At 36.3% G+C, this 24,381-nt stretch overlaps 1 protein-coding gene across 2 annotated transcripts in view; it reads right to left on the bottom strand.

Moving 5' to 3' along the window:
* Nucleotides 1-23,665, bottom strand: part of LOH2 (LAG1 homolog 2) — a 28,424-nt gene extending 4,759 nt beyond the window's left edge. Inside the window, exons 1-2 of one of the 2 annotated variants that reach the window (XM_086440979.1) lie at nt 23,231-23,652; nt 15,262-15,470 (exon numbers count right to left, since the gene is read on the bottom strand). In XM_086440979.1, coding sequence (XP_086297105.1) covers nt 15,262-15,470; nt 23,231-23,347 — 326 coding nt within the window. In that variant the 5' untranslated portion in view covers nt 23,348-23,652. Of the gene's footprint in view, nt 1-15,261; nt 15,471-23,230 lie in introns of both variants that reach the window. The other variant, XM_086440980.1, reaches the window with a different exon arrangement.
* Between the last annotated feature and the right edge of the window lie 716 nt (nt 23,666-24,381).

Below are 24,381 nucleotides of genomic sequence, written 5' to 3'. Positions count from 1 at the left end.
CAGTTATTTATGTTTTAAACGTGTCTTTTGCATTTGAAACATATTTTTTCAAAAAATTAAAATAACCCCTATTTTGTAGGCTTCTGGTTAATTTTTGTGGCTTTATGGTAGTTTGCGATTTAGTTAATTTTCTCATGTTTTCCCCATTTCCCATTACTAGGGCTGGCAATAATCCGATTTTTATCTGACACCCGATCTGAAAAAATAGGATTTGGATCAGAAATTTGGGTTCTTGGATCGGATTTGGATTAATATTTAAAGAAATGATGAAATTTCGAATCGGTTTCGCATTAGTCTCAAACAGATCCAATAAAAATCTGATACAGTTTTTTCTTAATACAAATTAATTGTCTCTTAAAAATAAAAAATCTCGCCCAGAAATTGTCAGGTCTATTCTTTCCAAAATCCAAGGTTTCTTCCCAATCACTCACTGAGAATCTTTCCAAGATCAAAGATTTCTTCCCAACCCCAATCCATTGAGTGAGATGCCCATCGGTTCTCTTTTCGATGAGTGGGGACAAGGCACCGGGACCTGATGGATTTACTATGAAATTCTTCAAACACTGTTGGGATATCGTTATGAGTGACTTCATGAAAGTGGTTAAAGAGTTGCAGGAGAAGAATTGCCTCGATTATAGCCTTAACAACACATTTGTGGCCTTGATACCCAAGAGAGTCGGGGCGGATAAGTTAGGTGAATTTAGACCCATTAGCCTAGTAAGCTCAGTGTACAAAATTATTTCCAAAGTACTAGCATCGCGCTTGAAAGTAGTCTTACCTAAGCTTATCAAAGATGAACAAGGGGCCTTCATTAAAGGTAGACAAATTCTCGATGGAGTTTTGATGGCCAATGCATGTCTCGACTCAAGGATTAAGGATAAAAATAAAGGGATAATTGGGAAAATAGACCTTCAAAAGGCTTATGATCATGTAAGTTGGGACTTTCTAGAATATATGATGGGGAGAATGGGCTTTGGAGTTAAGTGGATCAGTTGGATCATGAAATGTGTTACAACGGTGTCTTTTTCGATTCTTGTCAATGAGAGTCCAGCTGGATTTTTTAGGGGGTCGAGAGGATTGAGGCAAGGGGACCCGCTTTCTCCGTTCTTGTTCCTTATTGTAGCAGAAGCTTTAGGTAGGCTGTTTAGGAGAGCAGTTGATCTAGGAAAACTCTCAGGATTTAGGGTGAATAATGGTCCATGGATTTCTCACCTTCAATTTGCAGACGATACACTAGTTTTCCTCGATCATTCGAGAGATCAGGTGAGGGTGTTACGAGTTTTATTGAGTTGTTTTGAGGCTATTTCTGGGTTACATATTAATTTGCAGAAGAGTAAGCTTTTTGGGGTTGGGGAGGTCAATGATATTCATTTGATGGCCGCGACCTTGGGTTGTGGGCACGATTTTTTACCCACGTCTTATTTGGGATTACCGTTAGGAGCACCCTACAATAGTATCAAAATTTGGGATGGGGTGATCGAGAGATTGGAAAAAAGATTAAGCACGTGGAAGGCCAAATATCTGTCTAAAGGAGGGAAAGTAACTTTGATTAAAAGTACCTTGACGAGTATTCCGGTTTACTTTCTCTCCTTGTTCACGCTTCCAAGATCCGTCGAAAATAGATTGGAAAGACTTATGAGAAACTTTTTGTGGAATGACAAGAATGGGAAGAGGAGATATCACCTGGTTAGATGGAAGGTTGTTTGCTTACCCAAGAAGAATGGGGGATTAGGGATTAGAGGTCTTAGATTGGCTAATAGAGCGCTTCTAGGAAAATGGCTTTGGAGGTTTGGTGAGGAGAGGGAGAGTCTGTGGAGGAGGGTCATTATGGCAAAGTACGGAGATAGGAGGTTAGGTTGGTTTAGTGGTGAGGCTAAAGGTTCCTACGGGTGTAGTGTGTGGAAGGGGATTCTCAATGTTGGTGAGGAGTTCGAAAAATGGATTAGATTTAAAGCGGGGAAGGGGGACAAGGTGAGATTTTGGGAGGATAGTTGGTGCGGTACTTCGCCTCTAGCAGTTCAATTTCCGTCATTGTATGCCTGTTCTCTAAAAAAGAACCAGTTAATACAACAGTGTTTGATTCACAACGATTCCAGCTCTTCTTGGGATTTGGGGTTCAGGAGAAACTTTAATGATTGGGAGCTAATAGAATTGGCATCTTTCCTAGATTTCCTGCATTCAACTCATCTCAACGAAAGTGAACAGGACAGGTGGGAATGGTCGAGGGCTAAGGATTCGAGATTCTCTGTTAGTTCCTTTTACAAGTGTCTTACCCCCCTTGCCGAGAGATCCGTCTTGGGATCCATCATTTGGTCTAAGTCAGTTCCTTCTAAAATATCTTTTTTTGTTTGGTTGGCCTCCCTCGGGAGGATTCTTACGTTAGATAATTTGATTGTTCGGGGGTGGATCATTCCAAATTGTTGTCCACTTTGTTTGAGGGATGGAGAATCTGTAGATCATCTTTTAATTCATTGTTCCTTTTCTCACAATATCTGGTCAAATTTCCTTGATCTGTTCCGGATTCATTGGGTCTTTCCTTGTAAGTTTTCCTCGTTATTAGTAGAGTGGGCCAACAATGCTTTCTCATCCAGAAAAAGATTCCTTTGGACTATACTTCCCTCGGCTATTGCTTGGGGGGTGTGGAATGAGAGAAATAACAGGGTGTTCAACAATAAGATGAGAAGTCCACACGACAGTTTTTTGGAGATTTTGGGGTATTTGTATCTTTGGTCTAAACAAAACATCGACTTTGGGGGAACTTCTTTTGATGACTTTGTTTTTAGATGGAACTCTTTATGTAACTCTTAAAGTTTTATCTTTTTCTTTTCTTTTTTTGTTTTGTTGCTCTTTGTGAGGCCTCCTCAGCCTCCTTGTACTCTTTTCCACTTTATCAATAGATTATACTAATCAAAAAAAAAAAAAAATTAGTAGTATGGGATGCTTTGGAGATCAGCACCTCTCCATATCTAGGAAATTCTCCTCTACCTTTAATAGGGCAAGGTGTAAAGGTAATGTCTATGCAAGACTAGAGTTATTTGATGTAACGTCTCATATTTGTAAACACGTATCTCAAGGAAATTTGTAGGTCAATAAATAGAAGAATTTTTTTAAAGTTGGAATTTTTCAAAACCAATTACACCATTAGATCCGCACCGAAAAATTAATCTAAATAGACTATAAGATCACAAAAATTAGAGTTCGGGATATAAACTTTTTAATTAAAACAAATTAAATTAAATAATGATCGTTACGTCCTTTTAACACTATAAATATTAAAACCCACAAAAATTTTAGAATTAATCCTCTATTTTCCACAATCTCTTCTTCTAAAACAAAGCCCTAGAGAAACCCTACCCTCCCTCCCCTTTTCAACCTAAGTTTTCATCTACTTAGAGGACCCGTTAGGCTTCGGTGTAGAAGAGAAAATCACTCAGTTCATCACAAGGTTCAAGGGGAATCAAAGAAATAACGTTTCCGATCGCATCCGATACTAAACCTTCGACCCAACTCAATTTTCCACGCTCTTCGGATATTTTTCAATGTAAATTTAAGGTAGGGAACATCTAGATCTTCTAATAATCTTAGATTTCTATGCATTGTAGTCTTAAATTAAAAATCTATTATTTTATTGTAAAAAAAAAATTAAAAATAAAAACCCTTCGCTTTGAAGAATCTATTATTCTTGTCACTCGAAGCAGATTTATAGGGTTAATTTGTAAAATCTATCGAAAACTCGTTACTTATCAAATTATGACGATCTATATATTGTTGGAAAAATCTGGAAGTCCCCTTTACAGAAAAAAAAAATTATCAAAAAAATTTAAATAAATTTGTATATGTAGAGAAATCAACTTGCAATGCAAGACTGTCATTTAGTCTTTTTTGGTTCTTGAATGTTGTATTATTTTATTTTTATATTTTTTTTAAAGAGAAAATAAGATCCTTGGGATGAGAAAACTAAAAATTATATTAGGATAGTTTGAACACTATTAATAGTCATGTAATTTTTATTTATATAATTATTTGGTGTAAAAAATCGAGAAGACGTAAAACAGAGAAGGAATCGAATTTCATTAGCAGATTCCAACATCGATTAAGGCATGTTCTCACGACATATCTGTTTATATATACGTAACAAATAAAAATTAAGTATATAACATAGTTATTTATTCTTATGTGCTTATCGATGAATAATGTTATATATGAATGTCTGGTAAATTTTGGTGATAAATCTTTAATTGTTGTGATAATATTTGTATTGAAACTGTATAAAATGTTCTTTTAGAAGATGAATGTGAAATTGCATAATCATGAACACGCTTTGGAATGATAAATTGAGCATGTAGGACTTAAGTCCTTGGGTAAAAGACCCAAGGAAGGTTCTATGTTTTAGAACAGAGAGTTTGACCGAGTTATTGGGAAAATCGATAATGATGGTAATGACGAAGCCGAAGGAAAATTTGGTTATCATTGCATACATTGATTATTTTGGAGCAGAGAGTTTGAGCAAACTATTGAAAAATCGATGATGATTATGACCAAGCCAGTGAGAAAATAGGTCATCATTGCATGCATTGATTGTTTTGGAATGACTTGGTTACTTGATGATAACATGATCATATTTTTTTTTTATTTGTATGTATGTATACATAAATGGTAGTATAGCGTTGACTTTCCTACAAGCTTTAGCTTACCGACTCGATCGAAAAAACTTTTCTGATAATGAGCATTGAGATTAGAATTGGGCGATGCAGAATCATCAACGGAGATAGTTTATTTATAAATATATATATATATATATATATTTAGTTGTTTAGTCTCTTTAGGATTCAAATTTAGAATAATTTTATTTTATTTTGTTATATTTGGTTTGAATGTAATAAGTATTCAAAGAGTACTACTACATTTGAAATTTTGATCAGATTCTAAAATGATTGTCTCCATTTTGATAAACATTAATTTCTATTTGTTTTAATTCTTTCCTTTTAGATATTTAGTTGATATGATTCAATGATACCTGTTTTTTCTCATACCCTTAAATTAGGATCTTGAATCGAATCATGGGTTAGATCAAGGCTAGAAATTTTTAGGGTGTGACATTTAAGGTTCGCACGCACGACTGATAGGTATAGACAAAGATGGCCAGCCAATGATCATTAGCAGTCTAGAGTAGTAGAATAGATTTGACCCACGTTATGAAGGTTGTTTCACTATTGCCTAGTCAAACGGCCAACCTAAGCCAAACAAACAACTACCTCCAATGATTATTAGCAGTCTAGAGTAGTAGAACAGATTTGACCCACGTTATGAAGGCTGTTTCACTATTGCCTAGTCAAACGGCCAACCTAAGCCAAATAAACAACTACCTCCTATTAGTTTACTTTGCTGACTACAAAATCAAGAACTAACAATGGGATTCCACACCGATGAACTATTGAAGCATATATGTATCTTGACTGAAATGTTCACAACATCCATGATCCTCAACCTCTATTTTAACACACTATCATTGATTGTATATTATGTTGACACCAAGTTGATTTACGAATATTTACGTTTACAGTATTTCAGTTAAATTATTTAAATAAAAATATTTCATTATGTTAATTAGATTGTTTTCATAGTTGATAGTATTTGTAATAAAACCTGCATATTTTTAGAATTTCATTTAGTGTGATTAATCTGCATATTAGGACTATGATTTTGAAACATACGTTTCTTACTAAGTAACTCCCCTGTTACTCAACCTACCAATGATCTTAATTTCAGGAAATTCTAGAGATCGAGAATCAACTTTATGATTGTTGCAGTTTCGAGATCAATAGGTTTGTGTGTTGTAAGTGTCAGTAGATAATAGGTGAGTTTATGTTGAGAGAATAGCCTAGTATATTATTGGTAATATGTGCCATTATTTCTTTTTGTTATAAATATAAATAAAGGGAGTTGAGAGAGTATTGTTTCCTTTGTTTATGTATCGTATTTAGTTATGCTTACGTTGCAATATATGATATCATTGTTTGAAATTATTTGAGTTATATGCGATTATCACTGTATGAGAAATATCTCCCCTTGAGATTCTAACACTTAATCATGGGGATGTGCATTAGGATTTTAAGACATGACATAAACAACCCACACGACTCTTAACAGCCCAAATAGAACCGACGTACAACATTCCCCCTCAAGCTGGAGCATAAATATCAAAGATATCCATCTTGCCATATAAATAAGTAAAAGATGGCCAAGATGAGGGTTTAGTCAAGATGTCAACAAGTTGATCATTAGATTTCACATAAGGTGTAACAATTTGTTTGCACATGAGTAGATCCCAAACAAAGTGACAATCCACTTCAATATGCTTCGTATGCTCATGAAACACAAGATTACTCGCAAAGAAAATGGTTGTCGTATTATCACAGTACATCTCCATTGGTAAAGGAACCTCAACACTCATGTCTCAAAGAAGAGAACAAACCCATAATATCCCAAGATGTAGTGGTGCCATCAAACAATATTCAGCCTCAACACTAGAACAAGATACCACAGTTTGTTTCTTGTTACACCAAGTAATAAGATTGCCTCCAACAAATGTACAATAACTAGATGTAGACCATCTATCAGTATGGCTACCCGCCCAACATTTTGTTTCTTGTTACACCAAGTAACAAGATTTCCTCCAACAAATGTACAATAACCAGATGTAGACCATCTATCAATACGGCTACCCGCCCAATCAGCATCAGAAAAATCAAAAATAGATAGTGAGGATGTGGGACGATACAAAAGATCCTCTCCGAAGGCGCCCTTCAGATAACACAAAATACGCCATATAGCTTTCCAATGAGGCTACCAAGGAGCATGCATAAATTGACTAACAACTCCCACAACATGTGTAATGTCTGGGCGAGTGACCACGAGAGAGATAAGCTTACCAACGAACCACTTGTATCTTCCGATGTCCTCAAAAATGTCCCTTGTTCGGCATCAAGCTTGACAAAAGAATCCATAGGTGTGTCAATTGGACGAGAACACAAAGTTCTCATTTCAGATAGTAAATCGAACACATACTTCTATTGGTAGAGAGTAAGTCCTTCCTTGGAGCAAGCCACCTCAATTCCAAGAAAGTAACAAAGAATGCGTAAGTCCTTAATGCAAAAACAAGTTCCCAAGTAAGCCTTCAATTGCACAATGCCAACTGAGCCACTCCCTATAATAATGATATCATCCACATACACAATTAGAATGATAGTACCAGAAGTAGAATGGTGAGTAATTAGAGGTGGAGCACTGAATCACAACAAAGCTAAATTTGTCAAAACACACACATGGAGACTGTTTCACTATATACAGGGCCTTTTTCACCCGACATGATAAGCTCTTGCCAGTGAACATACCCCAGTGGCTGATCCATATATACTTCATGTAAATCTCCATGAAAAAAGCCATTTTTTATATCTAATGGATATAGAGGCCAATTAGAACTTACTGCCACTGAGAGAACTTTAACAAAACTCAAGTCAAGCTACTGGGGAGAAGTTATCTCAATAATCCACACCATGGGTCTGGGTATACCCCTTAGCCACAAGACGATCAACAGAGCCATCAGGTTGATATTTGACAATACATACCCAATGGCAACCAACTGTGGTTTTCCCAGAGAAAAGAGAAGTGAGCTCCCAAATCTGATTCTGGTGAAAAGCATGCATTTCTTCATCTATAGCAAGTTTCCATCCAGAAGAAATCAATGTCTATCGATAAGAACTAGGAATAGACACGGTAGACAAGGAATAGGCAAAGGAGTGAAATGTAGGTGAAAGGCGTTGGAATGAAACAAAATTGGAGATAGGATGGTTAATACAAGAATGAGTACCTTTCCATAATGCAATAGGCAACGCAGGAGTTACAATGGTAATGGGAGGAAGGGTCGCAGGCGAATCAAGTGATTGGGCTGCAGGACCATATGAGACAACTAGGCGATGTTTAGACTGTTCATAAACCTTCAAAAGAGGAGCCAATGACATAGGAAGAGGAACAATAGGTAAAACCAATTCCCCCTGACGTGAAGACGCTAAGTCATAATCAAATTGATGACTCGAAGAAGAATAAAAGGTAGACTCAAACGATGACATCTGATCACAAATTCATTGAACCACCCTGTACAAATCAAAGATCTAGGGCTCTGATACCAAACAATGACATCTGATTGCAAATTAGTGAGAAAATGAAATAAATCCTAAGCTTTATTTTGAAAACTAGGATTGAGAAAAGAATTGAGCTACGGCTTTGATTTCTGTTATTTGAAAAAAAAATGAATTACAATGAAGGTTACACCTCGATTTATATGCTAACAACTACTCTTACTACAAATTGTTACTAACAGAAATAACTAACAAATAGAAATGAGCACACAAGGCTAAGTGTAGAAGACAACAAGCTCATGCACTGCATCAGAGTTGTTGAATGAACTAAGTTCTTGAAAATGAAGAGTGAAATCGGTTTCTTGAAAATGTGAAGAAGTTCCGTCAAGTCTATTGAAAACTTAAAAATAGTTGTAAGGTCTTCATAATTAAATAGTTAATAAGGAACGAAGACGCGACTAGAGTCTTAAGAACATGGTGTAATAGGAATTTTTAGATGTAACCAAGAAAATTATAAATAATTTTGTATTCACTAATTATCTTCTTGAATTATAGGACAAGACTTCTCCAAGAAGGATACCAGTCAACCCATTAAGCGAAGCCTTCGAAGTTGTTACAGATTTAGCCAACTTAATGCAATAACAACAACAATGCAATCAGGCCCTTCGAGTCTCAACCGTGGACAAGGGTAGCACCATTGAAAAGTTTAAAATATTAAGGTCAAATCCCTTCTCAAGAACCCCCAACCCTTTAATAGCTGAGAGTTGATCTGAAGCCTAGAAAAGATATTCTGGGTAATGAGGTGTGAAAATCACAAACAAACAAAAATGCTATTTTTATGTTGACCGGGGAAGCTTAGCATTGGTGGTTAACCTTGGAGCAAACAATTCCCAAAGAACAAAAGCTCATTTCCTGGGCCAAGTTCATTGAATCGTTCTACAACAAATATTTCTTGGCAATGATTTAAAAAGAGGAAGAAGATCGATTTCCTCCAACTTAGATAGGGTAACATGATTGTTACTCTTTACGAACAAAAATGCAATGAACTATGCCAGATCGCCTCCAAACTAGTAGAAGTTGAGTAGTGGAAGGTCGATAAGTTTGAAGAATGATTAAAACCAGCCATATTAAAGGGAACTAGGCAGTTCAACGATTTATTTTGTTAACTGACATCCTTGATTGAGCCCTGAAGCATGAAGAGTTTCAAAGGTTCAATGGGGACAAGGGGAAGAGAATAGAAAGCAGACCGGATACAAGAGCTAACATTGGTGGGGGAAATAGAAGGAATGAACCTCATTATTTTATTGTGTTTCGTAACCTCAACTCTCGTAGCCGAGAGGGATGATTGTAACAGTCGCTGTGTTTCAATCCATTTATGAAAATGTTTCATGAAAGTTATAGCTTTCGCAAAGAAATGAATATTGAGTTAATTCACAACCAGATTTTATATCGGGATTCTAATAGGAATGCGAGTATAAAAATGGGTCGTGACATCAATGGTCAAAACAATAATGTAATTAACTCATAAAACAAAAGGAGTTTCCAAAATATCCGAATAATGATAAAATAAGATCTAAACTATGCCAGCCATTCCGTAACGATCGGATGAAGCAACTGATTAATGTGTGAGAAGTATCTGATCAATCAGATGCAACATGCGATCGATTAGAATGAATAACTGTTCACTTGACCTCCCACACTCGTACTCCCTTCACAAACCACATGCATCTTTCTGGTGCGGAGTCTTCTTGATGCATACATGTCAAGTCTTCTGCCCCTAATGCTCCACGAAATCTCAAACCAATCCCAAATAGAGATCATCCATCCACAATGATCGTACAAGGGCTCTCCTCCTTTAATATATTTTATACGTTATGTCCCGATATCCTCATCAGAGGCAGATTTGTATGGGATAATAGTGGCTAGTAAATCTATTAACTCAAGGAGAAGGGAGGGGAAGGGGGAAAGCATGCAAGATTGATACTAAAAAAGCTCACAACCATGTGGAATAGAGATTTGTAGACTACAATACGAGAATAGTGGGTTTTGGAGCTAAGAAAAAGAATAGATTATAGTGTGTTCCTTGTTGCATCTTTCTGAATAGTGAAGCGTTCTCCACATGGTTTTTTCAAAATTAGATAGGTCTGGCGAGAATACCCATTATCCCCTCCTATATATCATAGTAGATGAATCTCCTAGAAAATTGCTTTATGATGAGTTTGGGAAAGATTTCTAATTTTAAGACTGGTCAAGAGGGTTTGGTTGTTTCCCAACTACAGTATTTTTTTTGTTTTTGTTTTTGGATAAGTTTCCCATCGGTAGTATTCAAACAATGCAATTCTCTTAGACACTTCTAGATAAGAGGCTTGGATTAAAAGGTGGAAAAAGCGCTTCTACACTTGAACCACTTGTTTATTCAGAAAAAAACGTTTTTTCCACCTCAAAACAAGTGGCTCAAAGGGTTTTGAGGGTTCCAACAAAACCAATTGGCTATATTTTAAAGGGTAACTAGTCACATGAATACTACTCAAACTCAAATCGGACTCCTAAAATAAAATAAAACACTTAAACCAAACAATAGCCCAAATAAGAAAGTCCCGTGATCTCTGATGTCCCCATCATTTGGCATGTAACAAAGTTACTCTTCCTTCCAGGTATCCAAGTCTTTCGACAGGGGCTCAATCTTTGTCTAAATGAATTGGGGATTTGTGTACTTTGAAACCTTATATCAATTAACCATCATATTCTTATCAACACACTCTCAGTGTATTTGTGTCCATGTGACAAGATACCTATGCCCATACTCCACAAAAACTTATTTCTACCATGCAATTTTCTTGTTCCATAATTTTATAATTGGTAATTCTACTAATTTCAAACAATTTCATCATTAATTTATAGACCTATGTACAAAAATAATAATACTTCAACAAACCTTAATGTAATAAACTTTGTAATATGAAAAAGTTCCATGGCAAATAGCATGACATCTATATAATAAAACACAATGGTCCTCATCCCAATGTTTATGTCCCACATTTTTTTTTATTTGAGAAGCAAAACAGATTTGATTAATAAAGGCAATTGAGGGGATCGGCCGAAAGTACAAAACAACACAAAAGGAAAGCTATACTTATTACAAGGGAATCCCATCTAAACACGAAATCCTCAAAGAAAACCCCTTTTAATGCCTCGTCCAACTTGGACCGGTGAAATAATAATCTAAGGATTAACAAAACCAAGTCAAGAGAGAATTTTCTACCCCCAAGAAGATTCCCCTATTTCTCTCCTTCCACACACCCCAACACATTGCAAAGGGGAGTAAAGCCCAAAGACTTTTTTTCCTACACACACAAGAAAAAATTATGATTCCAACCTTGGTATAGGGATAAGGTTGAGGAAGGCAAAACCCAAGATATATTGAATAATTGCAAGAAATGGGACCAAATTTCAATCGCAAAAGGACAATGTAAGAGAATGCAGCCAACAAATTCTCCATTTGCATAGTGCAAAACGTAGAAAATGGGCAAGATAAAACCCCTCCTAATCAGGTGATCAAGAGTTGGTAACCTACCATAGATCATAGCCACACAAAGAAAGAACTTTTTGAAGGCACCTTTGCCCTTCAAATGGGGTTTACAAGAAAGGACCCAAAACCTTGTGGTGATAAGGCGTTCCTAAACGATAACCGAAAAACATATCTCCTTGTTCCGAGTCCATTCACAACGATTGTTCCCATAATACTCACAACGCACTTGGTCCATATTGGAGGATTGACCCACAAGTTCTTGAATCTCCCAATCGTTGAAGACCCTTCTAAAATCCAAGTCCCACGAGGTTTCAATTCCATTATGAGTAATAAAGGCAGAAATAAGCATCTCCTTTTTGGAGGAAAGCTCAAAGAGAACAGGATATTGCAGTGATAAAGGAGTCTCACCACACCACTTGTCTTTCCATAAACGAAATCTCTCACTTATGCCAACTCTAGGTGTGATCCACCTCCTATACTCTTGGCTAATCTTCACAATACCTTTCCACACTCCGTACCCAAAGGATGTTCTCACTTCCTCTCTCTCTCTCTCCCCCCCCCCCCCCTCCACCGAGCGAATCTTTTCTCCCCGAATTTCTCCCCGATCTCCCCGATTACTTTCCTCCACAAACTTGAATTTTCTACTCCAAACCACCACAACCAATTTCCAAGCAAAACAATATTAGACATTCAAAAGCCCATGATGCCCAATCCTCCACCATTCTTTTCCTAGTCATGCTTTATTACCTTTCCTCTCCCACTCTTTTCCAATAATAGCCCTACATCTTTATTGTTTTTCCTCTTTTACCACCTTAACCAGAAAGAGGATGACCGTGTCAAAGGCACGATCTAACTCTAGAAAAAATAATAACCAACACTCAGGCTAATGAAACATTGACACATGGTATAAAATTATAGGATGGGATACCTACCGGTATCTGTGTAAAAGATTTACATAAATGAAGTTGTACCCCCTTTCATATATTGGTGTCCCTATAGATATTTGTAAGTGGCATATAGACTATAATTCTAATGTTTATCAGATTTTTATTTATTTTCAATAAATAACTTCTGATGTTTATCATATTAAATAATTTTCTTTAAGAGCATCCATCATAATCATTGTAGAGGTGATTCCGGGCTACCTTTATCAATTCTGTTCTACAACTCCATTGAATGCTCCTTGCTCCCTCCATCGTCTAGTAGCACCAGTGTGGTAACTGCCAAGAAACCTCCAATGCCCAAGTTAGATTATCCGAAGAAAAGGTAGATTGATTCTCTTGTTTTTCAAAAGGGAAAAATATCATTTTTCCTTTGATCTCTCTCCCTTTTATAGGGTTTCCCCCTCAAAAGAATTATCTCCTAGATCCCCCTTAATAGAATTATCTCCTAGATCCCTTCAAACTCGGGATCTGTTCATGGGAAATCCCTTATCCAAAAGTAAACTCAATTGCGACATAAGAAAAATTCCTTATGTCATTAACAGCTCCTAGATTCCTGGGATTTACCCTCCAAATTAGGAAGTTCCCTAAGAGGCCGAGATATACACCCACTTGCCAGTTTTGTTGTGCTCTGTTATCTGGGCAGGCGTTTGACTTTGCCCTGATCTACAACTGGGCAGCGTTGGGATGTTGATCTCTTCCAAGTAACACTTATTTGGGGAGGAAGCTCCTCTAATCAGCTATACCTTCTTAACAGGATCTGGACACGTGTAGGGTCACTTGCTCAAATAGATTACTGTTTTTTTCCTATACAATCATGAAGAGGAAAAGAGAAAAAGTCATTGCCTTGCCAAACCCCTCACGCTTCCCAGACTTAAAAGATAGTAGGAGACCAGTTGAACATGGTAGTTGTAGGAAAAACTGGTTTCATTTCCATCAAGTAATCCAAAACATGGTTGTAACTTGAATGCCTTTCTCCATCTCAACATTACAAAGAGCATCCATCTCCTTAAAATGAATTCTCATATCCACATCCTATAATGCGAGAAGATGCGAGAAGACTACATCCTCAATTTTCCTTTTACTCAAAATACTCCTTAAAATGGAAGACAACATTACAGTCCATCACCTTACCTTTAAGTCTCAAGTAAACACTTTGGTTAAGACCTTAAAGACACACCTCAGCAATGAATGGGTAAAGAAATTCTGACACCCAACCCATGCCCACCTTCTCCCTTCGTTTTGGAGAATAAGGCAAATGAAAGTTCAGTTAGATGCCTACAATAATAAACTTCAGTGACTAGTTACAAGGTTGCAACTGAGACTGATATTCAACTGTCATAGAATTGGAATAATTTGATTGGAAAAGTGCAAAATCAAACACCCAGATTTAGGGCCACTAAATACTATTCAGAATCTCAAGAAGTTCACTACTCAATTCCATTGTTTCAAGACAATAAAAGAATTGTACATTAGCTTCACCTTCTGGCATGGTCTTGGTCAATACTAGCTTCTTCTCTTTTTCCTACTAATATGTTTGGCATGCCTTCTAACACCAAAAAATTACCACAAGTCACACAAACTTTGAAGGTTAATCACTTAATCTAAACCAGAAAATATGCCATAGCAAATGTGGTAAAAACTGTGGTAGACACAGTGTATTAATTTAAAACAAAAGATGTTTTTATCTGTTTTAAAAAATTGAATGCACTAGCTGTGGATGAATTAAAAAATAATATTCAATGAGAAGTTCCTTGGAGTATGTTATTTGCAGAGGATGTAGTGTAAGCAGATGAAACTAAAGAGGAAGTTAAATTCAAAAGTAGAGCTAATGAGGGATACACTAAAAAACAAGGGTTTAATGGGTAAAAATAAGGATTGATAGAACACATGCAATGAAACTTTAGTTAGGATAGTTCTAAGGATGGGCACTATTTAATATTGATGGACAAACAATACCCCAATGAGACTACTTCTATTACATAGGTTCAACTACACATAAAGATCGAGAAATTGGTGAGGATTAGACCCATAGTATTAGCGTTTGGTGGATAAAGAGGATTATTGCTTCTGAAGTGTTACGCGATTGACATTTACCAATCAAACTAAAGGCCGAAAATGGCATAAATGGAGGCAATAAGGAGATATGAAGGAAAATGCCTTCACAGAAGATACGATTAATGATAGAATTAAGTGGATGTATTTGAGGAAATTTAAAAATATACCTACTAGAATAAACAAATAAAGAAAAATCATTTTAGATATTCTAGTTATGTGCAAAGAAGGCCAATAATGTAATTGTGAGAAGGAGACCTTTGGTACGAGTCGAAGGCTCCATAAGGCAAGAAAGATCTAAAATGACATGGATGGAGGTGGTATGAAAAGATTTGAAGAAAAAAAACATATCTTAAAAGAAGATAAGGTTCAATGATAAGAGTAAAATGGTGAATTAGGGACTCATGTTGCCAATCCCATTAATTGGGATAGGGTGTGGTTGAAGACAACGGTTTTTAATTATTCAATTCCAATTATATAGAGCAATTTTTTATAAGAAAAATAATACAGACTTGTCTATAAATTACTCAAGGGCTTAAGAAATAGGATGCATCCATCAATTAGTTAGACAAAAGTATCAAGACAGCACAATACTCACTTCAGTTCTTGATTTGGCCAGCCTCTAAAGTATCCTTTTGTATCTCTCAACCAGGGTTCATGGTAGGTAATTGTAAGAATGCATACTTGAATAGTGGCATAGTATGTAAGCTTCCACATAGACTCGGAGCATTTCACAACCTTTGCACGTTTAACTTCCCTAATCTTTACTGGACCAGCTCCGTCGCTCAACAGCCAGATGGCCAGCCTCTGTAAATTAAGAAAATTTCTATTATTAAAGTTTTATCAGGAGAGGGATTAGTGTCTGAAGAAGCATCACAAACAAAAGGCAACAGCATAGAAGTCATAGAACCAAACAGGTTTTGCTAAGTGGCACAAGAAGCTTCAATAAAATCATTATATTACTCTCCAAAGCGGTGTGGAAAAGGATTATGCCTAAAGGAAAGTTGATGAGAAAACACTTCAAATGCATTTGGCAAGGGAGAAAAATTGCGAGAACAGGAACAAGAATCATTCTTCATCTCTACAAAATATTAATGAAAGCATATCTTTTGTGACATTTAATAGGTGACCACTTTTTCCAAAAATACACCTATGGAGCAGCCGTTGCAGCAGACACCCCAGTTTGATGGTAAGGGGGGGACCAATCATAACTGGTTGATTGGACATAGGAAGACAACTCGTGCTTATATTGTTATTATTATTCAGGGCAGTTTTTGTAATTTAGTAAGGGCCATGTATAACCATCCATATAGCTGTCTAAATTTGCACATTACAATACCGCCTAGCTACTTTATCGCAACTGACCCATTGTGCCACTCCCTAAGTTGGTTTGTGATAAAAAGCACCATTCAAAAGCTCTCACCAAGATCTTTTACAAGGATACACGTTATTTTTTATTTAAATATAATTTGTTATTTATATTAATATGAAATTTTCCTATAAAACCAAAAAAAGCTTGAGTTCTATGACCAACAGTAATGTTTACAAATATTATTATTCTACCTACATATTACTCTTCTTAAAAAAGTTCAACTAATTTTATCTAAAATACTCTTACTAATCAGAGGACCACCATTAGTTAACAAAAAACTAAAGAAGAAGATATTTATCAGAGTTAGAGATTTAACTTACATTCCAAGGGAATTCTTATCATGCTCCACTCATGTTTAAATCATATACACTCACACTCCCCATAATGATCAAATTTAAACATAGGCTCTCTCATTTTTCAATCATATACACTTCCAACAATGATGTGCTACATTGTTGGAGTGATCACATCAACAATTTCTGATCTCTAGGGAAACACTTGGTAGAATCGAAACTCCAACTTGTGTGGTGCTCCTTTTACACTACATTGCCAGTCCCAGTCAAGAATAACAGGGGGTCAATTCAATTTGGCAGCATGTGTAATAATGTTGTTAGCCACCCTTCAATGATCACACACCCTTACAAGAACAGAGATTAAATACATTGGTGCACTGGTATGCTGTATAGGACACTTTTGGCAAGAGTTAGCCTCCTACCTTTGGATAAATACCTGCTTTACCAAAAGGTAAACCTTTTTGTCAATCTTTCCAACCACCTGATCCCATTTTCATTTTACCCCATACCCAGCCCCAACGTTTGGCCTAGATAAAACGTGAGTAGACTACCCACTTTACAACCTAACACTTGTGCAAATGTAAACAACGATTCTACACCGCGTATGTGGTGTAGAAGATTCATGCAAGCCAAAGGATGGTTTTTTATTAGAATAAGAATTAGAGTTTGATTAGAGTTTAATTACAATAAGAATTTCAATAACTATAGGATTTAGATTTTTTTAAGAGAATACTTCTATGACTAGTAGTATTTCCAGTTCTAGTAGGAATTATTAGTTTTAATAGTATTTCTAGTTGTAGTAGGACTTCTTTATTTTTTTTCTATACAAGGGTGTAGTGGGATGGCTAGAACAATCATCAATAAATAAATTCTGATTTTTTTAAAGGTTTCAGACCTTTTCCTCTAGTGGATTCTAGTAAATCGACCGGTTTAAAACGGTGATCTTCTTCCTTGTTCATAACCGTGATTTACTTCATGCTTGCTATGTCAATTAGCATCAGAGAAAGAGAGTTCCTCGTTCCTATGGTAACTAAAGACGGATCAAGTCCGACAAATCTCATGGATGATGCTCCAGATCATCAAGTTGTAACCATAGCAACCTTCAAATCCTTCCAACGAGAGACTGAACAATCATTGCAAACTATGCATACCGCAATTGAGCAGTTGACTCAAGCTTTGCATAAGAACCTAATCCAAGGTAATGAACGAATCATACGTAATGATAGAGATCAGAATGCTCCAAGGACCTAAGGTTATAAACATTCGTAGGCCCCATGAAGGTGAGTCTAGTGATGAAGAAAATGATAATATAGTACTTCAACATGATGAAGGAAGGGGTGCAATGCAAGATCGAGATTCCATATTAAGGTTGATCTTCCTTCTTTCAACGGTCAACTTCATATGGAGGATTCCATCGACTAGCTTTTGGAGGTGGAAAATTTTTTTGATTACATGGATATTGAGGAAGAAAATAAAATTAAGCTTACAAGCTTAAAAGATGAACTTTGGCTTGGTGGTAGCTATTGCATTTGTCACGAACACGACAAGCCAAAACCCAAATCCGAACTTGGCAGAGAATGAAGCAACTATTGAGAGCACGCTTCCTCCCTATAGATTACGATCAAGTACTCTTCCAACAGTACCAAAATTGTCGCCAAGGAAATCGCTCAATCCGAGACTATGTTGCTGAATTCTTTCAACTGTCAACCCAAAATGATCTTGTTGAGACAAAATTACAAGAAGTAGCTAGGTTTTTGGGTGGATTGTACGTGGCCATCCAAGAAAGGATTTCGTTACAACCTATTTATCTCTGAATGATGCAATTTAGTTACCAACAAGAGTTGACACCCAATTGGATCGTCTAGGCTAACGGAATCAATCCTCTGGGAAGATTGTGACCACTATAACAATATCAGAGCCAAAACTGAATCGAGGACATTGTTCTAACGAGTGCACACAACATCCAGTGCCCAATCTAACAACTCATGCTGAAGTAGGAGAAGATGAAGTAGAACAAAAGACCTGGACTCACGAAGACAAAGGAGTTTCTCTCGTTGTAAACTGATATATGCACCAAGACAAGAAATTGATCCACAAAAACAGCATCTTCAGGACTGAGTGTACTGTCAACCAAAGGGTTTGTTATTTGATCATATAGATGATGGCAGCAGTGAAAACATTGTGTCCAAGACCTTCACCGTATGATATGGATGCATGCCATCTGCTAATTAGTAGACCTTGGCAGTATGATGTAGATTCTACCCATAGGGGGAAGGACAGGACTTTCATATTCTATAAGGATGAGATTAAAATTATCCTTGCCCTTATGAAAGGAGAGAATCATCCCAAAAGTACTAAAGTGAACGGGCAATCCTTTATAATCGTTAGTGATATCCTACAAGAGTCCAAGAAAATGGGAGAGATGTATGCCTTAGTAGTGACAAGTGAAGAAGATAAGGTTCTAGAAGTCCCTAAAAGATTAAGACCTTTACTAGTTGAATTTGAGAAGATTGTACCTAAAGACCTTCCAGATGCGTTTCTCCCTATGAGAGATATTCAGCACCATATTGATTTGTTCATGGTGCAAGCTAGCTTAATCTGCCACATTATAGGATGAGTCCAAAAGAGTTTGGAATCCTGTAAAATCAAGTTGAAGAATCAATTCTTCAATTTGATTCGTAAGGGATTGATCAGGGAAAGCATGAGCCCATGTGTTATCCCGCTTTGTTGACTCTAAAGAAAAATGAGAGTTGGAGGATGTGCATAAATAGTAAAGTCATCAACAAAATAACCGTGAAGAATAGGTTTCCTATACCACGACTAGATGACATGCTTGATATGCTAGAGGGGTCTAAGGTGTACCACCAAATACGCATCGGACGGGTGATGAATGGAAAACAGCTTTCAAAACCAAATAAGGTTTGTATGAATGGTTGGTGACACCATTCGAGTTGTCCAATGCACCAAGTACATTTAGGAGGGTGATGAATCAGGTACTCAAACACTTCATTGGATGGTTTATGGTTGTTTATTTTGATGATGTATTAATTTATAGTCATAATGAGGAAGAACATGTTCAACACTTATGGGATATGTTCACTGTACTTCAAAAGAATAACTTATACATCAATCTCAAAAAGTGTGGATTTATGACTGATAGTCTAATATTTTTGGGGTACATGGTAAGTGCTTCAAGAATTAAAATTGATGAAGATAAAGTAAGAGCTATTCAGGAATGGCCAACACCAAAATTAGCGAGGAGTGTAGTTTCCACGGGTTGGCAACATTCTATAGACATTTTGTGAAGAACTTCAACCGCATAACAAAACCGCTCACAAATTGAATGAAACAAAAACAGTTCCAGTGGACAGAAAAGGCTTAGCATAGTTTTGCATTGATAAAGGAGAAGTTGACTTCTACCCCTGTTTTGGTTTTGCCAAGTTTTGAGAAGTTGTTCGAGGTGGATTGTGATGCCTCCTATGTAGGCATTGGAGCTGTCATTTCCCAAGAAGATAAGCCAATTGCCTTCTATAGTGAGAAGTTGAGTGATGCTAAAAAGAGGTGGTCCACGTACAAGTTAGAGTTGTATGCCATGGTTCAATCTTTACAACATTGGATGCATTACCTAGCACAGAGAGAGTTTATATTACATACTAATCATCAAGCCTTAAAGTTCATCAATAATTCGACAACTCCAAATCTCATGCATGCATGCTAGGTGGATTGCAACATTCCAGAAGTGCACATTCATATTGAAATACAAGTCTATGGAACAGAATAAGGTAGCAGATGCTTTAAGTCAACGAGTGGCCTTACTAAATCAAAAGTGAGATAATCGGGTTTGATTATTCAAAAGATTTATGAGTTGATGATGATGACTTTAAGGATGAATGGGTCAGATGTGTATCAAAACAACCAAATTAAAGATGGTTTTTTGGTTCAAGGAACACGGCCATGTATTCCCAAGAGCTCATTGCAAGAACACATCATTCGAAAAAAGTATGGTGGAGGACTTGGAGGTAATATGGGACATGACAAAAGCATAGCTCTAGTTGAAGAAAAATATTTTTTGCCACAATTGAATAGAGATGTTGGACGATATGTACAACGATGTTATACTTGCCAAATATCCAAAGGTCACACACAAAACATAGGTCTTTACACCCTATTGTCGATACCTAATGCACTATGGGAAGATCTTTCTATGGACTTCGTGTTGGCTCTTCTAAAGATTCAATGAGGTGTGGATTATATTTTTGTTGTAGTCAATAAGTTTTCAAAGATAAAACATTTCATTCCATGCAAGAAAACATCGGATGCTACCAACATTGTCAACTTGTTCTTTAAAGAAGTTCTGTGTTTGATCGAGACAGTAAGTTCTTAAGTCACTTTTGATGTACTTTGTAGAAACGATTAGATACATCATTGCAAGATAGTAGTATGTATCATCTAGACATATTGTCAAACAGAGGTGATCAACTAAAGCTTGGGCAATATTTTGCGAAGTTTGTCTAGTGAGAAGCCTAAACAGTGCTCTTGCCTAAGCTGAGTTTGCATACAATAATGTGGTTAATCGCTATACTGGAAAACCACCATTTGAGATTGTGTAGAGTTCACTTCCCACACACATTGGATTTTGTTTCACTACCAAAGTTACCTAGTATGTGCATTATTGCAGATCACATGGTTGAAAAGATGACTTCAATTCATGCTAATGCTAAGAAGCAATTGGAGGAATCAACTAGCAAGTATAAAGCTACCGCTAACAAACACCGTTGGCTAAAGATTTTCAAAGAGGGTGATATGATTACGGTTCATCTGCGCAACGAGAGATTCCCAGTAGGCAAAAGTAGAAGAAAATTATACCATTCAAGATCCTGTGGAAAATTAACGATAATGCTTATGTCATTGATCTTCCTAATGACATGGCTATCTCGAAGACTTTCAACATATAAAAAAATTTTAAGTATTACGCACCAAATTCTCACTAGTTACCGTTAGTTAACTTGAGGACAAGTTCTTTTCAAGTAGAGGGGACTGGTGTAGAAAAAAAAAAGTGGGGAAAAAAAGGAATTCTCCAAAGGATTGAGCCTCTTGTACCAAAAACATTGATTTTTTTTTTTTATAAGTAAACAATTTCATTAAAAAGAGGAGCGAGACCGGACGAGGTGGCCATTCAAGTGAAATCAGTACAAACGTTACTCTCTCGTAATGCTACAAACCCATTCCCACCTCCCCTATAAAATTTGCACAAAAACACCTCTTTAAACTCATCATACACTTTTGACCACAAGAAAATGACACCAAAAACATCAAGAATACTATCAGGACTACTCAAAGATCTTGCCATTGCGCTCTTTCCACAAACACCAACAAATGGCGAAGTGGGTAATGCTCCAAAGCGCCTTCTCCATACCTCTGAATGAGCACCCAACATGTAACCAAGAAGTAAAAATATCTTGCGTAGTAGCCGGAGAGCATATTGAAACCCCAACTAACACTAAAAAATGGGACAAAACCTCTTGCACTAGTTTATAATGCTAATAGATGATTTACAAACTCCGCATCCTTGTAGCACATCACACAACAGTTAGCAATACAAAAGCCCCTCTTCATCAGGAAGTCTAACGTTTGAATCCTATCCAAGATAGCCATCTAGATAATAAAAAACCCACCTTAGAAGGTACTCTTGGTACCAAAACCATTGATCATGAGTCAAGGATCAAGAACACATACAATTCAAATTAAATATACGAAGTCCCTTAACCGCTACACAAGAAAAGTTCTATTTTTCTTGGCCACGCAGTTTATCAGATGTGTAGACCCAACTTATGAGGTTGGCCCCATAGCACATGAATTTCCAACCACTCTCTTTGGGAAGGGGAGAGGGTAAAATACTTAAAGCTTTCACTTGCCATCCATTGGCTACTTTATCTCTTTTTTGTGGTGGTTACACATCTATTTTTGAGAAAGTCGACAAAAAGGAATTTGAGGATTTTATCTCATCGTCTCCTTTACTTCATGAGAAGAGAAGTTTTGTTTGTCCAAGTTGAGCTTTAGAGAGCTTGCAAAGATGATTTTCTCCAAAAATAAAAATTGCCACCAAAAAGGGTTTGCTTCATTAGTGTTACAAGGTGAAAAAACAGTTTCTTTTGTGTGCTTAATTCGAGCATAACAAAGATATTCTTCTTGTTGTAAACCCTCATGCTTTAGGACTTGTAACGTTCTTCAAATCATAATGGATTTGAATTATGCCCCATGTTACAAGATGGTTTTTCACATAAAAACTGTGGTCTTATAGTGTGCATGAATGCTTGCATTTTGAAGAGAGCTTCTATTGCCACACCAACTTTTACTAACGCCGCCCCAAGATGTGTGCCACAATTCTTTGATGATTTACATTTGAATTGGGATGCCCTTAGCAAAAGTTGGTGTGGCAAAAGAATCTCTCTTTTTTTATTATTATTACTTATATTGTATTCTTGATTCAATAGTAGATGATGATAAGGAATTGCTTCCCCAATACGATTTTTTTAGCTGAGCTCATTGATCACCTTACGATGAAAATCAAAGGATTTCGTCAAAGATTTCAAGATTAAAATACATTTTTTTCCGGTCAACAAAACAATCTGAATACAATTTTTTTAGCTGAGCTCATTGATCACCTTACGATGAAAATCCAAGGATTTCGTCATAGATTTCAAAACTAAAATACATTCTTTTCCGGTCAACGAAACAATTTGAGGTGCCAAATGATACATTAAATAACTTCCAAGAATGTACCAGTTTGAGGTTCCATAACCCTAAAATTATTGATTCTAAATCTCATCCATTGATAAATCAACAAGATCTAAAATGCAGACCAAATCAAATAAAAGAACAAAACAGAGCGAGATCCTAACCTTATAGATGAGACTGTCCAATAAGAATCTGGCCACGAAGAAACCGAAAGCAAAGTAAACAGAGATAAAGAAATGGCGAGTATCCGGTACGCCATTGTGATTCCAGATTGAGTCCATGAGAAGGCTCGCGAAAGATAATTGGGAAAGAAAGCATCAATCAGTGGATGAATCAATCGATCTTTGAGTTCGATCTTCTCCAACAATCGATGAATTACAAAGAAAATGAAAGATATTGATTCCAATATCTCTCATTCGCATGTATAAGAAGATAATGAGATCCAGTTGTTTGCCCTAAATAGAATTTCAGTGAAAGCTAACGAGAAAGAGAGGGTTTGGAAATTGAGAGAAACCACAACGGAAATGAGAGAAAGAGGGGAATGTGATTTGTCAATCTATCTTTTTTTAAGTGAGACTTCAATTTCAATCACCATTTCTATGTGGGCCCTATGACTCTATCTATCTGGTTAGTGGCATTTGAGCAATCTTTTGGGGACCGTTCCTTCAAAGCTATGAGTCAAAATCAAAGACCGGATTAATATGAATGAATTGAATTTTCAAAGGCAACTAGAAGGTAGGTGGCATGTGCAGATGCACATGTATTATAATGGTCTTAATGTAATTAAAATCATTAAATAAATGGATTTTGAATATTAAATCTAATAGGAATATTTTTGTAATTTTAAAAATTAACAAACACGTCATGGCGTCGTGAGTTTTTAATTTTATCTTTACTATTATAAATTAAATTATAATAAGAGAAGATGGAGTAGAAGTGGTTTGACACCAAAATTTGAATGGTCATACATGCCCTCACTTTTGTATTTAAATTTAATATAATCAGGGTTATTTTTGTAAAAAATCAAGAAAATTGCAGCACATCATGTTGGTTAATTTTTAAAATTATAAAAATATCCCTTTTTACTATATAATATTCAAAAAATCCTTTAATCAATATTTTAATCTTACGTACTATTATAATGAGAGAATGCAGAGTAGAAGTGGTTGGACACCAAAAATTGAGTGGCAATAAATGCCCTTATAATGAGAGAATGCAGAGTAGAAGTGGTTGGACACCAAAAATTGAGTGGCAATAAATACCCTTATAATGAGAGAATGCAGAAGAGAAGTAGTTGGACACCAAAATTTGAGTG

The sequence above is a fragment of the Akebia trifoliata genome, chromosome 4, assembly GCF_017979445.1.
Source record: "Akebia trifoliata isolate Shusen 1 chromosome 4, ASM1797944v1, whole genome shotgun sequence".
Lineage (NCBI taxonomy): Eukaryota > Viridiplantae > Streptophyta > Magnoliopsida > Ranunculales > Lardizabalaceae > Akebia > Akebia trifoliata.
This window is presented reverse-complemented; position numbering and strand designations above follow the sequence as displayed.